General features: G+C 41.2%; 1 protein-coding gene across 1 annotated transcript in view; it reads right to left on the bottom strand.

Moving 5' to 3' along the window:
- pdgfc (platelet derived growth factor c) overlaps positions 1 to 17688 on the bottom strand; it is a 100630-nt gene that overhangs the window by 7494 nt on the left and 75448 nt on the right. The window contains exon 4 of the mRNA XM_060927221.1: positions 671 to 869. Coding sequence (XP_060783204.1) covers positions 671 to 869 — 199 coding nt within the window. The remainder of the gene's footprint in view (positions 1 to 670; positions 870 to 17688) is intronic.

Here is a 17688-nt window from a genome sequence, read left to right as displayed (position 1 = left end):
ATATTACAGAAATAAACAGATATCACAATCACCACATTTCAGACGGAACTAAATTTCACCGATTTTATGAAACTGAAAGGCCGTCTCGCTTTAATATTGTGTTCATACTCTTTTATAATTTGCTTTTTTCTCCTCATTTTTTGTAGCACATGCTCAAACCTAATGCTGTCAGCCAATAAGTTCAAAATGTTATTTATTTGTTTGTTTGTTTGTTTGGTCGGTTGGTTGGTTAAAATGGATGGAATCTTTAAATTTTGAGCAATTTTTTTAAAGAAACAATGCATCAGCTTAAAAAAAATTAAAAAAAATAAGCTTTTGTAGCGGAAACATGTTAAGAACAGTGTTTTTTTTTTGTTTCTCCTAAATTCATGCTGCCTTCAAGTCTGCCATTGATTGCTGCATTTCTCAAGCTTACATTAACATTCTCATCTAATGAATACATAACACAGTTCACTTGTACATCACAGTATAAATATGTCACAAAAACAGGCATTAACAAGTCAGGAGAACTTGTGTATCGAATTTCTTCTGAAACTCCCAGTTTGTCTTTTCAAGTCAAAGAAATCTTCATGATCAAAAACCAATATAAACCGTACTGTAATTCCAAGAGCACATCATCAATTCAGCATCAACATAGCTTTGAACAATCAGATCTCTGGATTATTCGTACCCCTATTTCTTTTCTGGTGGAAGAAGGACTTGCCCAGAACGTGCCACGTGGGCTTGTAAAGCTCCTCCAGGTCGAGCTGCCAGCGATCAGGCTCCAGGTACTTCAGGACCTCCTCCACCGTGCTGAATTCAGCCACGGCTTCGCTCAGAGCCTCCACGCTGTGCAGAGCCACGGGTACGACAGCGGGTACGTCCGGCTTCTATGCAAACCAGACAGTAAACATCTCAGGTTAGGTTTATTCACCAAGCACATTTTACAACAGGAGTGTTTTCGTTTGCAAATATTTCAATGAGTATCCCAGAAAAATCCAAACAGAACCTGATAGAATTGGATCATATTTCAGTCAGTCACCCATAGAAACCCAACACAAAATAGGAGTATAATTCTAGGGATTTATTGTGTAGTTCAGTGGGTTAATGAGTAGCCCATTAAAGCCCCACAAAAACCCAATACAACTCTATAGAATAATATTTTACCGGATACACCATAAACATAAAACAGAGTCCCTATAAAATCAGACCACTTTATTTCAGTGGATGTATTTCACTGTAAAAAAAAAAAAATCAACCCAAAAGAACTCTACATTAATATATTTCAATGGATAACCCATAGAAATTCAGAATGACCACTAGATAATTCTCCAAATTCAAATTTCAGTGAGCATCCCATTCAAGTCCAATTGGTACACTATAGAATTAGATCGGATTTCAATGGGTAACCCATAAAAATCTAAAAGGAACCCTGTAGAACGCTACAGAACTATAGTTCCATGGATAAGCCATTCAAATACAATTGGCTCCCAATAGAATTAGACTGCATTTCAATGGAAAGCCTGTAAAAATCCAGCAGGAACATGACAGAACTTCATAAAACCATTTTAATAGAGGGTCCACAAAAGTCCAACATGAACACTATGTAGAATCTGATTTCAGATTTCAATGGATAATGCATTACAGCACAATCGGAGCTGTTTGGAATTAGATCACATTTGGAGAACATGATAGAATTGGACCATATTTTGATGTACAAGCAGTGTTGTAGTCAATGAGTCACTAAACCTTGAGTCCAAGTCCAGTCTTAGGCCCCAGTGTTCAAGTCCAAATCATTAAAGAAAATTTCGAGTCTGAGTCAAGTCCACTACTGATCCGAGTCGAGTCAGACACAAATGACAGCTGTCACACACACACACACACACACTTTCTAAAACACATTGATAGCTTTGAGTAGTGTGAAGATGTCTGTCCCATACCATAGCCTACAATAATTCACAAAAAAAAGACATCTTCTATCAGGAATGTTTAGGAAAAGGATGGTAGCACTAATCTCATCTCATCTCATTATCTCTAGCCGCTTTATCCTGTTCTACAGAGTCGCAGGCAAGCTGGAGCCTATCCCAGCTGACTACGGGCGAAAGGTGGGGTACACCCTGGACAAGTCGCCAGGTCATCACAGGGCTGACACATAGACACAGACAACCATTCACACTCACATTCACACCTACGCTCAATTTAGAGTCACCAGTTAACCTAACCTGCATGTCTTTGGACTGTGGGGGAAACCGGAGCACCCGGAGGAAACCCACGCGGACACGGGGAGAACATGCAAACTCCGCACAGAAAGGCCCTCGCCGGCCACGGGGCTCGAACCCGGACCTTCTTGCTGTGAGGCGACAGCGCTAACCACTACACCACCATGCCACCCGGTGGCACTAATGTTAAGATATAAATATCTTATGCCAAATTATTATGGCATGTTACAAAAAATAATGAAGAAATCTGAGTCTCCAAATTTATGAGTCCGAACGCAGTTAATGCACGAGTCCGACTCTGAGTCCAAGTCTGAGTCATCAGTGCTCAAGTCCAAGTCGAGTCACGAGTCCTTAAAATTAGGGCACGAGTCGGACTCGAGTACTACAACCCAGTGTACAAGCATAAAAATCTAACAAGAAGCCTAAAGAATTAGACCAAATTTCAATGTGTACCCCATAAACATTCAACAGGAACCCTGTAGAACTCTGAAGAGCCATATTCCAATAGACAACCCATTAGGGTACCATTGGAACCCAGTAGAATTTCGACAATGCTTCAGTGAGTAACCCAATAAATGTACTTTATACTCCCATTAAAATTCCAAATCCAATGGAATTCACCAGAGGATTCTAGCAAATTCCATTGGAATTTTCCATAATGGCAGTTTTATTACTTGTGAATAATTTTGATATCAAAAAGAAACCGTATCGATGATCAATTCCTTCTCCTTCGAAAGGCCGCAGCTATTTCTTCGCTGTAAGTGCAGGAAGGCTGTGAAAGGCTTGTTGGCATGGTTACAGCCGTGTGATAGACGTCACGGCGGCTGATAAAGGACGCCCATGATATAAAGGAGAGCTGTGAATGGGGTCAGTGTGAGTGAATGAGGGCACTTTGAATCAAAAGACACAAGACTATTCCACCACGATGGCTTGTTATTTTCAGAACAAGGACGATTGAGGGTTGAAAAGAAAATTGCACAGCAGATAATGGATCGTTATTCAAGACGGGGAATCATGGCGCATTGTTTTAACGTCACATCATGCTCTCATCATACTTTCAAAGTCATCTGTGAAAAAGTATAAACAAAACACACACTGGACTCTGGATCTGGAGTGCATACTAAATAATACGATTATATTTTATTATGCTTAACACTGAAATCATGAATATTGATCATCATACATCATAAGTCTGCCCTTCACATATAAACATGTGCAAGTGAAAATGTCACTTTCCCAGATCTCTCTCTCTCTCTCTCTCTCCCTCTCTCTCTCTCTCTCTCTCTCTCATCGTGAATAATGTGGAATGGAAACCATTAACAACTCATGCATGTGTTATGCTCTTCCATTCTCTCACATAATGAACACGTGAAGTCTCGTTCAAGATGTCTCCTACCGAGACGTCTATCATATTAGAGGGTTTTCTGATGAAATCTCATCCAAAACAAAGTTTCTTCTGCATGAATCCGTCACAAGAGTCTTTGTATTAAGGTAAAATCATAATACAGCATTAACACTGAGCGACTTACAGCTTTAAAACTGCGAGGAATGAATGTTATCGTAGGCAGATGTCCTTTCAGAAGACATCAGACCTTGTCTAATTAAAGTCATCTTGCTAATTAGGAAGGTCAAAAAGGCATAATATGCTCAGTTAGGCTGTAAATTCTACAGTAAGCGATAATCTAAAAATTTCCATATCGGCACACTGTAACCCAACACGTTCACTGAAGACGGTTTCTAATTCTTACAAGCCATATGCTCCGACAGCCTCATGCATAGCAACCCAGAAAATATTTACCCCCCTTAACAGGAGTTAACGTGATCTTATTCCTCTGCCTTCTACAAAATCCCTTTGACGTCATGCACAAGGTCAGAGCTGATGAATTGATCTCATGAGGTATAAACCCCAGAATGAAATAATGGATCCCACTGTTTTGTGTAGCTCTGACAACAAGGTGTTTGAAATTGGTTGCATCTGTGCATGTGGAGGGGGCGTGGAGGGGAGGTGGGGGGGTGCAGGGGCTTAAAAGACCTTACACAGCCTCGGTTACTCAGAGTGAGTCAAGCATCCGAGCAAAGAACTCCACTAGAAATGTGTGATTGAATGTAAATAAACAAACAGACATTGGAGATTCTGGGCGAGACAAGTTTTAGTGTGACGGCAAGCTTAGTCGTTGTGGTCAGAAAAGCAGTTCAACATAAAAAAACTCATTATACAGTAAAGCAATTTAATTCATCTTTTATTTTATTTTATCAGTTGACCTTGTCACAAAACGTCAGAGGATTCTGGATGTTGAGATCTGGATTTTGATCCCCACTGAACAAGCCAGAGGTCTGGGAAGTTCTTTTAGGTTCTTTGAGGAATGTCTGAGCAACCAACATGGAATATATGGTACAGGTAGGCTTTCTTCTGCAAAAATGTGGATTGTCTTGGAAAAATGTATTTGCCCTGAAATAATCCATCCATCCATCCATCCATCCATGTTCTATACCACTGATCTATCAGGGTGGTGGGGGACGCTGGAGCTGATCCCAACTGAGTTTGGGAGGGTCATCAATCTATCACAGGGCTAACACAGAGATGAACAACCATTCATACTCACATCAACATCTATGGGCAATTTAGAGTAGCCAGTTTTCCTAATCCATATGTCTTTGGGAGGAAACCAGAGCACCCAGAGGAAACAACACAACCCATGCATGCAATCTCCACACAGAAAGACCCCAGTTGGCCACAAGGTTTGAACCCAGAAACATCTTGCTGTGAGGAGACAGTGATAACCATTGCACCACTGTGCCAACCCTAAATATTCATTCCTTCCAATATCCCTTGTCCATCTGAGAAGACCATCAGAGAGTTTGAGTAACCAACATGGACTACCTGGTATGAGTGTACTTTCTTTTGCTTCATGGATTGTCTTGAAAAAGCCCATGTGTGTTGGAAAATGTTGGCTTGATGATCAGTGTAGAACCCTAAATGTACTTTGGTTTGTCTCACAGGGGGAGCCCTTAAATGTTCTCTAGAGAGACATATAAAAGTGTTTCTGCAACAAAGAACATGGAATACCTGGTACCAGTCTTACATGGTTCTTTTACTTAGAGAGAAAAAAAAATGGATTGTCTTGTATCTCCAAGGACTTGCTTAGGAAATATTTAAGGTACCTTTAGTCTAATTTGAAGGAAGTCCAACACATTTCCCTCTTGGCAAGGACAATCCCATAATACTGATCGTGGAATTAGACCAAGAAATGTCTTCATGTTGATCCTCCAAGGAAAATGTTTGTGAATATAAATTAACTTCATGTTGAAGAACATTGTATTGCTTGTTATAATGCAGACCCCACAGATACTTCACAGACTCCCCGATGAACACGTTGCCAGTTTTTGTGGTGATTTTCTCTCCAAATTTGGTCAAATATTCCCCTCCAACTTGCAAAGATTCTTCTATTGCTCAACAGCTGTCAACCTGGAAGGATGATTAGCAAGCATCACTGGTTTTCAGAAGAGAGACAGGGTGCTACTTTATCTTTACCAATCCACCTCATTCCACTCACAAAGAACCCATGGGGTCAGTGGAGGCCAGAAAGGTCACTGTAATGTCAATCCAGACCTTTTGAGTGATGTCTGATATCTGACCTTTCAATCTCACTTTCCAACAGTCATGTCATGTCGAGAAATGGGCCTGCTAGAAGATGTTAACTGGCTCAACAATATGGATCAGTGCAGGTCAGTTCCTAGCTGTTTGCCTGAGGAACCAAAGAGCGTTTCTTTACTTTTCAGCCATTATTAAACTATCACTTAGGAGCAACAAACCCAGTGTGAAGGTCTCTACTCGTCTACATTTTTATTATATTCAACATTTCAAGCTTAAACTCATCTGAATGTTTCCTGTTTCCAAAGCTAGGTGCTATTTTAATGGGCTCTTCATTCAAACCTTTACTGTTTTCCAAAGGCTTTTCTTGGGGTTTTTATGGCTGAGGCTGGTTTTTCCTCTGCTCCTGGTGGAAGTGGTGAAAGTGAGCGATTGCTTATTTAGGTGGAGTGTGTTTAGCCGATGAGGCTGACCACAGAGAAACAGAGCTCTGCTGTTTTAACAGAAAACTGAGCCTCGGTGAAGAGGAACTGGGTATTCAAGATGATCAACAATCAAGAGTGATTTTGTTGAGAATGTTTAGTTTTTTTGTACTTTCAGTTAGAGGAACATGATTGTAGAGAAACATCATTAGGGTACAAAATTAGACATAAAGGACCACTCTTGTTTGTAACTTGAAGAAATACCTTCTTTGAATGCTAGCCCTTTTCTTCACCTTAACCTTTACTTACAGATAGCCTTCAGCAAATTCCTAACATGTACAAATGATCAGAACATCAAGAATTCTGGCAAAAGTGGATGGCCTGAGGTAGTTCTCCAGTGAATGCCATCAGATACAACCATTTCATTGAGATTCTGCTGATACCAATAACCCTCTGATCACCAGTAAGTCATAGAAAATGTCCGTGCTTTATCCAGGGACATTTGGATTACAATTTCATTTCCTTTCAAATGCTTCCCAAACTTCAGGGATCCCAAATGTGCCATATTTTTGTACCACATTGACAACCCCATCTAAAACAAACCACCAAGAAAAAAAAATACAATTTAATAAGATAATGGAATACCCAAGTATAGGTGTACTATTCATTTATTACTTATTTAGAGCAAAATGTTGATTTCCATGGAAAAGTTTATGTAAGTTGGCAAAGATTGACTTGATGAACCCTGGACTTGTCCATCTACAATCCTAACGCTTCTTTGGCGTGTTCCTCTGGTGGAGCCCTTGTTCAGTGTTTTAGCTACCAAGGATATAGAATACCTGTTCCAGGTGTGCTTTTCTTTTTCTCAGTGGATCGTCTTGTTAAAGTTTATCTCATCTCATCTCATCTCATCTCATTATCTCTAGCCGCTTTATCCTGTTCCACAGGGTCGCAGGCAAGCTGGAGCCTATCCCAGCTGACTACGGGCGAAAGGCGGGGTACACCCTGGACAAGTTGCCAGGTCATCACAGGGCTGACACATAGACACAGACAACCATTCACACTCACATTCACACCTACGCTCAATTTAGAGTCACCAGTTAACCTAACCTGCATGTCTTTGGACTGTGGGGGAAACCGGAGCACCCGGAGGAAACCCACGCGGACACGGGGAGAACATGCAAACTCCGCACAGAAAGGCCCTCGCCGGCCACGGGGCTCGAACCCGGACCTTCTTGCTGTGAGGCGACAGCGCTAACCACTACACCACCGTGCCACCCCTGTTAAAGTTTATGTATGTTGTTAAATGTTGACAATGTACCATGTTCAGTAATCTTATTTTAAGTTGATGCAAAGCTTTGAAGACTTCAGGGAACTTCTGAAAGAAAGTGCTACAGGGGTAATGTCAGCAGACGCGGCATAAAGTAACAAGCTGTATATATGTCATTCTGAGCTGTCATTCTGTGGTACTGCTTGTACACCCAGACACAGTGACAAATGAGCTGCTTGGTTTTTACTTTGGCAAGAATCAAACCTTCTCAAAAGCAGCATTACAAAACCTGTAATTATGCCAATTTAGCAACAGTATTGGTAAAACTAAATAAATAAATAAATAAATAAATAAATGGTGCTTAAAATCAGCAGGGCTAGTGGTTCTTCAAAGACAGCATCATAATCACAAATCCACTTTGGCGTCATGATGATCAAGGCTGCTTTTGACAAAGTTATTCAGTGCAGGGAAAGACATCAATTAACACACTACAATCTTGCAGCCAAACTCTTCTCAGAAAGGAAACCAGCTCGACCAAAAAGTAGCCTTGTCACACTTTGTCATATGCATGACAACAATATTACCAAACCTACAGTTATGCCAGGTTAGCATTGGTATTCATAAATACTTTGCTACTTGAGGTCAGTAGGCAAAGACCACTTGGCTTCACATTACAATTTGCACACATTATCTTATAGGAATGTTTTTTAAGGTTGAGTTGAATGAATCAGAAAAGATTCATTCCTTTGGTTCTTTGGTATAGGGCAATTTTTGATGAAGTAGACGTGCGTAAAAAACATGTTGCAATTTTACAGCCAAATATTTCTCAGAAAGGAAGTCAGATAGCATGAATGTTGTCGCCTCACACTTTGTCATAGGTTACCCCTACAGGAAACATGTCTGGACCGGATGACCTTGGGAGCCATGAACTAGATTTGGAAGTCTATACAAAGTCTGGTCAAACAACTGTTAATGTTAAACTGCTGAACACTATCAGTCTGCAGACTCAAAACCGATATGGGTCGCAAGTATAAACTGACATGCCATAATATAACAGAAAAATGACAAAGTTAGAGAATACCAAATACTGAATATTGAGGTACAGTGGGGCAAAAAAGTATTTAGTCAGCCACCAAGTGTGCAAGTTCTCCCACTTTAAAAGATGAGAGAGGCCTGTAATTTTCATCATAGGTACACTTCAACTATGAGAGACAGAATGGGGGGAAAGAATCCAGGAAATCACACTGTAGGATTTTTAATGAATTAATTGGTAAATTCCTCTGTAAAATAAGTATTTGGTCACCTACAAACAAGCAAGATTTCTGGCTCTCACAGACCTGTAACTTCTTCTTTAAGAGGCTCCTCTGTCCTCCACTCGTTACCTGTATTAATGGCACCTGTTTGAACTTGTTATCAGTATAAAAGCACCTGTCCACAACCTCAAACAGTCACACTCCAAACTCCACTATTGCCAAGACCAAAGAGCTGTCAAAGGACACCAGAAACAAAATTGTAGACCTGCACCAGGCTGGGAAGACTGAATCTGCAATAGGTAAGCAGCTTGGTGTGAAGAAATCAACTGTGGGAGCAATTATTAGAAAATGGAAGACATACAAGACCACTGATAATCTCCCTCGATCTGGGGCTCCACACAAGATCTCACCCCGTGGGGTCAAAATGATCACAAGAATGGTGAGCAAAAATCCCAGAACCACACGGGGGGACCTAGTGAATGACCCGCAGAGAGCTGGGACCAAAGTAACAAAGGCTACCATCAGTAACACACTACGCCGCCAGGGACTCAAATCCTGCAGTGCCAGACGTGTCCCCCTGCTTAAGCCAGTACATGTCCAGGCCCGTCTGAAGTTTGCTAGAGAGCATTTGGATGATCCAGAAGAGGATTGGGAGAATGTCATATGGTCAGATGAAACCAAAATAGAACTTTTTGGTAAAAACTCAACTTGTCGTGTTTGGAGGAGAAAGAATGCTGAGTTGCATCCAAAGAACACCATACCTACTGTGAAGCATGGGGGTGGAAACATCATGCTTTGGGGCTGTTTTTCTGCAAAGGGACCAGGACGACTGATCCGTGTAAAGGAAAGAATGAATGGGGCCATGTATCGTGAGATTTTGAGTGAAAACCTCCTTCCATCAGCAAGGGCATTGAAGATGAAACGTGGCTGGGTCTTTCAGCATGACAATGATCCCAAACACACTGCTCGGGCAACGAAGGAGTGGCTTCGTAAGAAGCATTTCAAGGTCCTGGAGTGGCCTAGCCAGTCTCCAGATCTCAACCCCATAGAAAATCTTTGGAGGGAGTTGAAAGTCCGTGTTGCCCAGCTACAGCCCCAAAACATCACTGCTGTAGAGGAGATCTGCATGGAGGAATGGGCCAAAATACCAGCAACAGTGTGTGAAAACCTTGTGAAGACTTACAGAAAACGTTTGACCTCTGTCATTGCCAACAAAGGGTATATAACAAAGGATTGAGATGAACTTTTGTTGACCAAATACTTATTTTCCACCATAATTTGCAAATAAATTCTTTAAAAATCAGACAATGTGATTTTCTGGATTTTTTTTCTCATTTTGTCTCTCATAGTTGAAGTGTACCTATGATGTAAATTACAGGCCTCTCTCATCTTTTTAAGTGGGAGAACTTGCACAATTGGTGACTGACTAAATACTTTTTTGCCCCACTGTATTTCACTCACGTGACCAAGTCATGTGATGCTGCCATTTTGGACGGCACGGCTCGAATCAGTTTGAATGCGAGGAAGGCGACAAACGAAAAACATAAAAGAAAAAGGAGCGAGATGCAGAAAACACCTTTACTATCCAGCGACGTAGGGCATTTACAGGGCGAGCAGAGGGAGAGGTATTTGCAAAAATTGAGGTTAGCAGGCTTAGAGAACGACGTTTACCTGCTTCCACCAGGATTGTTCACTGACGTACGGAAGTACACGAAGCCCTCGTCTTTACCTGACTTCGGCCCACATGATCTGTATACCTATGTCGTTAAAAACCCATCGCCATACACAGGTATTGATTTGAAAGCGTATAAGAGTTTGGATGCCTACAAATATTTTGTGTCAGGCTGGGTAACATGCCTACATCAGCGGGTCGTCCCTGGAGCCGGTGGTCGCCATCTGATTACAGCTAAGGTTTGTTCACATTTTCATTTACTTTCGGTCCTCAGGATAAACAAAATGTTATTAAATGTCATTGAAATAACTTCTTAGTCTGTTGAGACATGGCCCGTTATAAATTTGCTGTTACCAGGCAATGACCAAGAACTGTATTATTAGGGTCGGTGTAGTTGTAGCAGTGTATTAGCAACTAGCTGTTAGCACTAGCTAATGTCAACAACATCGTAGCTAGTATGTTACTGTAGCAATATTTACGTTCAGTCATTTGGATGACTGTTAAAACCTTTCAGTCTCAAGTTTTTCCTTTACTGGATTTACTAGTTTACTGAGCTAGCGCGCTCGGCCGAGCCGGGAGCCATCGCGCGCTCGGCGGCCGAGCCGGGAGCCATCGCGCGCTCGGCGGCCGAGCCGGGAGCCATCGCGCGCTCGGCGGCCGAGCCGGGAGCCATCGCGCGCTCGGCGGCCGAGCCGGGAGCCATCGCGCGCTAGCTCAGTAAACTAGTAAATCCAGTAAAGGAAAAACTTGAGACTGAAAGGTTTTAACAGTCATCCAAATGACTGAATGTAAATATTGCTACAGTAACATACTAGCTACTGTTGTTGACATTAGCTAGCTTGCCGTCCAAAATGGTGGACACCGGGGCGTCACGTGACCCTGTGACGTCAGGTGAAATACCTCAATACCAGCAAGTTAAAGCTTTTATTCAGGATTATTACTAATGTTTTGGTTCCATCCATTAAGATCGTATTTACCCTTTAGTTTCCTACTTGGAAGTACCTTCCACCTGTATGTTAGGTCTACAGCAGACCAGGGCATTTTACGGCCCGCATCCGGCCCTTTGGTTCATTCTGACCGGCCCGCGTAAGGTTAATTAGAAATTACAAAATAAACGTATTTTCTAATTTTACCTCATGCATGGACTGAATGTGCATTGCTTTTATTTTGAAGTTGTGTTCAACCAAAACGCAATGCGCGCGACATGAACATGACATGAAATCCCACGAAACCTAATCCCGCGATAACTACTTCCGTAATTTGTCCAGACCAACCACAAACTTGTACATCATCCTTCAAACGGTCCAGCCAATCACATAGCGTGACGTCACTAGCAAGCACCGGAGCCCGAGCCGATCTGTAGATCTGATACCTACACCGAATCGACACGGCATCATTATTATAATATGACGTATCTTGTTTGATATGTGGAGTAGAAAGACAATATTGTGATGTCTTTACTGTGTTTTGGGGTGAATGTGACTGAAAAAAAATGGTACAAACGTTCACGTTTTGTTAACCATTGTTTTGGGAAATTTGATTGAATAAATGACATTTTTTTTGTAAGGCAACCTTGTTTTTTCCATACTCTTACCAGTCTTAGCAGCTTGTAAAAACAATGTTATTTACTGCTTTATATAAAGAAATACAATTAATATTATACAGAATTTAGTTCAGCCTTTTGGTCCGGCCCGCCACAAAATTTTCTGTTTCTCATGTGGCCCCATGGAAAAAATAATTGCCCACCCCTGGTCTACAGTATAGAAAGAGTTCACAAGAACCCAGTTGACAACCAATAAAGACTACCCAAGCTACCAATAAAGACATGAATGCATAAACATGTATTTGGAGGGTTGAAACTGGGATCAGACCAGAGCGTAAGGTGTGCTTACCATTTATCAAACTCATAATCATGATTCAGGGGCGGCACGGTGGTGTAGTGGTTAGCGCTGTCGCCTCACAGCAAGAAGGTCCTGGGTTCGAGCCCCGGGGCCGGCGAGGGCCTTTCTGTGTGGAGTTTGCATGTTCTCCCCGTGTCCGCGTGGGTTTCCTCCGGGTGCTCCGGTTTCCCCCACAGTCCAAAGACATGCAGGTTAGGTTAACTGGTGACTCTAAATTGAGCGTAGGTGTGAATGTGAGTGTGAATGGTTGTCTGTGTCTATGTGTCAGCCCTGTGATGACCTGGCGACTTGTCCAGGGTGAACCCCGCCTTTCGCCCGTAGTCAGCTGGGATAGGCTCCAGCTTGCCTGCGACCCTGTAGAAGGATAAAGCGGCTAGAGATAATGAGATGAGAATGAGATGAGATAATCATGATTCAACCAACAACCAAACAGTTAGAGTGGTTTGGTCCTAAATGCTGCACTTAAAGCATAATTCTACATTATAACCTTTATAAACTGCTACAACAAATTATGCAAAGTTTTTTTTTTTTTGCAAGTATGCTTGACTTGAGTTGGTCATACTTTTGGATAATCCACTTCAGAGACTTTACAGACAAACCATGAGCTAAATATTTATGGACCATCATGTGACAGTTTGTTAGCAAATCACTAACACCATGGCAATGATTGATGGTAGTTGATGTTTAGTAGATCGTCTATAAATTATCATCTCATGTGGACTTTCTTGAAAGACAGATTAACATCAGTTGACACATTATTGAGATGCAGGTGACTGGTCGGGTCATGACTATCCTTGTGAATTTACTTGCATAAGGACCCATAAAATGTATGTTGAGATTGGTGGAAAAACATTGCAATGATTAATCCTTCAGCATTACCTTCAGCTAAGCAGGTTGTAAAGAGGTAAACGTGTGCCATAAGAGGGTGCATTTGTAGTGAAACACTTCTCTGAAAGGAAAAAGGCTCAGCTTGCTTCATCAGAATTTGTCTTAAGGACAAAAACAGCAAAAGCATAATGTGTTCCAATAACTTTCCTAAAGTGATGACACATGCTAATAGCTGAAGGAATGTGAATTTGGGTGAAATGGATCATGGTTCTGGGAACACACAATGGCAGGACATGGAGTCTCAGTCAGTAGCAATGCGAGTGCCAGGAACCAGACCGACATTGTATCATGCACCACATGCTCATCCCTGACACGAAACACTTTAAACACTATACAGGCAAATCCCCTTAGATGGAATTCTGACCGCAATCCAGCTGGATGCAAAATGGATTTTGAGAGAAGGCGCCAAAGGAAATGCAGCAGTGCTGTGAGTCAGGTCTGGAGGGGCAGCAGAATTGTAGGTTCCCGCTCTCAGTCCTCCACCACGCTCTATAAATAGAGCTCCATCAGTCAGCCACACCTTCTGCGATGGGAGAACTGTGGGCCAAAACACACCTCCTATCCCTCTTGCAAAGCACAAGAAAGCTTGAAGAAAAAACACTTTTAGACCTGAGAGCACTGGTTGCACAGAAACCTCATCTACACAAGTTGCATAACTGTTCTCCATGGTAAAGCTGTTCAAATATTATTTTTTCCTTCATCCATCAGGATAGAAAATCATAACTAGGGCTATCTCAGTTTAGAAGCATAGACGAAGCTGCAAAACTTTTGTTGCTCATTAATAAAGTAAAATCAAACATGTAATAAGTTCTGTTCTGATGGGGTTCTGAGAAGACTAAAATGCCAGAGGTGCTAATGTAAATATAGTGTTCAGTATGTATAATTATATTATATTATTACACATTCCGTTGGAAAATTAGTCCCGTCCGAATAGGGCTCCAGGCATAAATCCTCGATTTGTTATCCTGCGATCACCACCTGAATCACTACTAAATCACCAAAAGAGTTCGGGATAAAAGACGACTTTGTTCAGTATGAAGTGAGCGTAGCGCTTGCCAATGCATAAAAGTGTCAAGACACGCTCAAACACATCTGTAAACAAGAAAGACAGAGAAATAGAGGGGGCTTGTAAAGTTCTGACAGGCATCAGACATCAAAGGCAAGTGTGTCTATTAAATCATTTCGGAGGAATAATCCTCCCTCAAAAGTGCCATGCGAAACCCAGGAGGAAACTGAAGCGTGGCCAAGTCGGAAATGCAAAGCGACGCTCTCCCAAGCAGAAGTGATGACTGCAGCCTGGAAAATCTTCCCACCTCTTATTGCTGGGGAGGTCAGAAGGTCATTCTGGCTAGGATCATACACCTCACTGCACCGCAATTAGCCAGAGAGTGCGACACATTCTTGATGGATGAGCTTTTCTCTCGGAGGTAAAATGCTCCACTTAAATGGAACAAGCACACACACGTAGCACAAATACTGTGCAGATTAAACATAAGTGGGGTATCAGAGCCTCCTTATCGACTCAGACCTGATTTCTACAGTTTAACTTCCGTAGCTTCTCTTGTTAATAAAAAAAAGACCATGATTTCTTCAGTTTATTGTGTTTATTACAATTTATACTCTCGTGCACAGGTGTTAATTCATTTTCTGTAACAGAAGCTCAGAAGTGAATGAGTGATATATCTTTCAACGCAAGAAGATAAAACTTCATATCTTCACTCCACTGTCTAATGTTCTTTGTATTACATGGACACCGACAAAAAAATACACAAGTTAATCAAAATGATTTTAATTTTGAACTGGCTCGCCATTCGGACATCGCACATCCAGCCAGCAGGAAAACACTGGGAGTGACATCATCGGAGTGAAATATCGGGAAATATTCTCTCCACATTCACTGGATATGAGCAATCACGTACTCTGATTGGCTACTCTACTACTAGGCTATCAGCTCACATACCGTGAGTAGAGATAAACAAAATGGCAGCTTTGTTATCAAGTATTTAAAAGAAACGGAAATAGCTAAGAGAATATAGTTTCCCCCCTCAGTATCTCTTGTTCCACACTCCAGCCCAGTGACTGGTGGTAATGCACCTTTAAGCTGGTTTACCAACCACCATAAAACCCTAAAGAAGAAGAAAATGGCAGAGCGTGTTGCCGAACCAACCGAGGATGAAATTAAAACTACTCAAAAACAAAACCCCACAAAAAGCAACAAAATATGGAATGAAAGTATTTGATGATAAGAACATATCTTTTTTTTATTTATCAAGAATTAATATTATTATCGCATTTTTCACAAATTGTTCCTGTCATTTCGCCGGTTTGTTTACATTCTAAGCATTATTTTGTTGGATGTTTTGTATAAAGTTTTTGTTTATCGAATTTGCAAAAAATAAAAATGCTCTGTTTCTCAAAATCCAGTGAATGTGGATAGAATAAAACAGTTATTCCACTCGATCTCATCGTACACGGCTTATAGACAACTTAGTGCTACATGCCTCGTCGGCTGTCAGCTCATGTACAACTCAATTTCGTGAAATAATTGTTAATTATTATACATATGAGCCACTTTTTCGATGGAATAAAAACGTGTTCTATTCCCTTCTAGTGGGTTTATTGATAGCGTGCAATATTGTTAGCATATCGCTTATCCTACGTGTATTACACCACTTTACCCAATGGAGAATGAGCATGCAATATTGCACGTTTCAAGACAGCACGACGACACACGTCAGAGACGTAAAACTTCTGTGTTAGCGAGCAACTGTGATAATTTGTAAACAAACATGGCTGCTAGATTTGCTTTGTTAAAAACAGAAGATTTTGAGAGAATTTTGGTTGCCAGATCATTCTGTTGTGTGTAGCTGTCGATGTTAATTTTAAAAGTAACGAAGTAAATTGCACAGGGAAAATAATAATAATATTCGGCTTGACTGTGCTAGCATTGGCCTTCGCTAACACTACACCGTCTGGAAGGTAATTAGACTGCCGCGCTAACAGCACCTAGTCACGGGTAATGCTGGGCATACACTGTGCGATTTTTGGCCCGATTTTGACACGATTTTCACTCGTGCGACTATTTTGGAGATCGGGCCGAGTTTTGGCTCAATCGTGTGTCTCGGATCGTGTAGTATACGTGGGGTAACGACAAGCGATTAACACCTCACGACCTCCTCCCGATCGATCGGATGAAAATCAAACCTGTTTGAAATCCTGAGCATCGGATCCGAGCATCACATCCGAGCATCGGATCGTATAGTGTGAGAACAGGAATCGTAAGCTGCGTGCTGTTTACCCCTGCGATTCACTCGTACAGTGTGAGCAGCAGCTGAATACCGCGATTGAAAAAAATCGCACAGTGTATGCCCAGCTTAAGCTAGTGTTGGCCTTCGAGAATGCTGATATGAAAGGAATGTATAATAATAATAATAATAATAATAATAATAATAATCATCATAATGTCTGGCTTTTTTTTTGTGGTCTATCAGATATATTCCATTCAGCTACTCGTCTTCGATTCGTTCAGTATCATGCTCGCTGAATGGAATATATCTGATAGACCACGAAAAGAAGCCAGCCAATATTATTTAAATATGTCACTCAGATCCGAGATGTATTTCGTATGAAAAATGCAAGTTTTTCAAAATGAGAAGATAAACATCATATCTTCAAGCCAACGTGTGATTTTCTTTTTATTATATCGACACATTCACAAACAAAAAGTCCCCAAATTTATCCAAACAATTCATTGATTTCCTCAGGTGTGAAAATAAGTTAGTCAATGTCCTGGATGGAGTGGCGTATTTCCCAGTAAAACACTTGTCTGTATAATATATTGTTATCACAGTGTGATTTCTTCCGTATATACTATGGTGATATATCATGGTAATTATGGTTTGTGGATGTTTTAGATGGGGCTTCATGGTATCCTATAATAACTGTGGTTGTTGCACTCATGAGCAGGACATTCTCATGGTTTTCGAGTGGTCCTGTGGTTGAGGAATATAGTTTTAACTGTTACATTATGCAACTGTCGTAACTATCATAACTGTGGTTTCCAAACCTTGGTTTTATTTCACACCAAAAAACAAAAACATGAATAATCTTTCCGAAGGCTTGGACTTGGTGTCTGATCCGTTCAGTCTCCCAGGCAGTCCTGCCACACCAGGGATAACAATGTTGACTAGTTTGCTCTGTTATTTTTCTCTCAAATTCTTCATCTGTTCCTCTTGTTGATGTTTAAACAAAGGCCCACTTTGGGTAGTCAAAAGCTTTCAGAGCTTCTCTAAAACATTTGCCCGTGGGCAAATTGTATATCAGCCTTTTCTATTCATTCCATCCTCTCATGTAAATGTTTAACTAAAAGCTAGACTTGTAAAAGGGCAGCTCATTTACAGTTCACTGGTGGAAACCCACATATGCAGGACTTCTCCTTGCACCTCCTTATTTAGCATTATCTAATACTACCACTATTAACTATTTACAAGAA

Source organism: Neoarius graeffei, chromosome 8 (assembly GCF_027579695.1).
Source record: "Neoarius graeffei isolate fNeoGra1 chromosome 8, fNeoGra1.pri, whole genome shotgun sequence".
In the NCBI taxonomy this organism is placed as follows: Eukaryota; Metazoa; Chordata; class Actinopteri; order Siluriformes; family Ariidae; genus Neoarius; species Neoarius graeffei.
The sequence above is the reverse complement of the archived record's forward strand: the minus strand, read 5'-3'. Positions and strand labels throughout refer to the sequence as shown.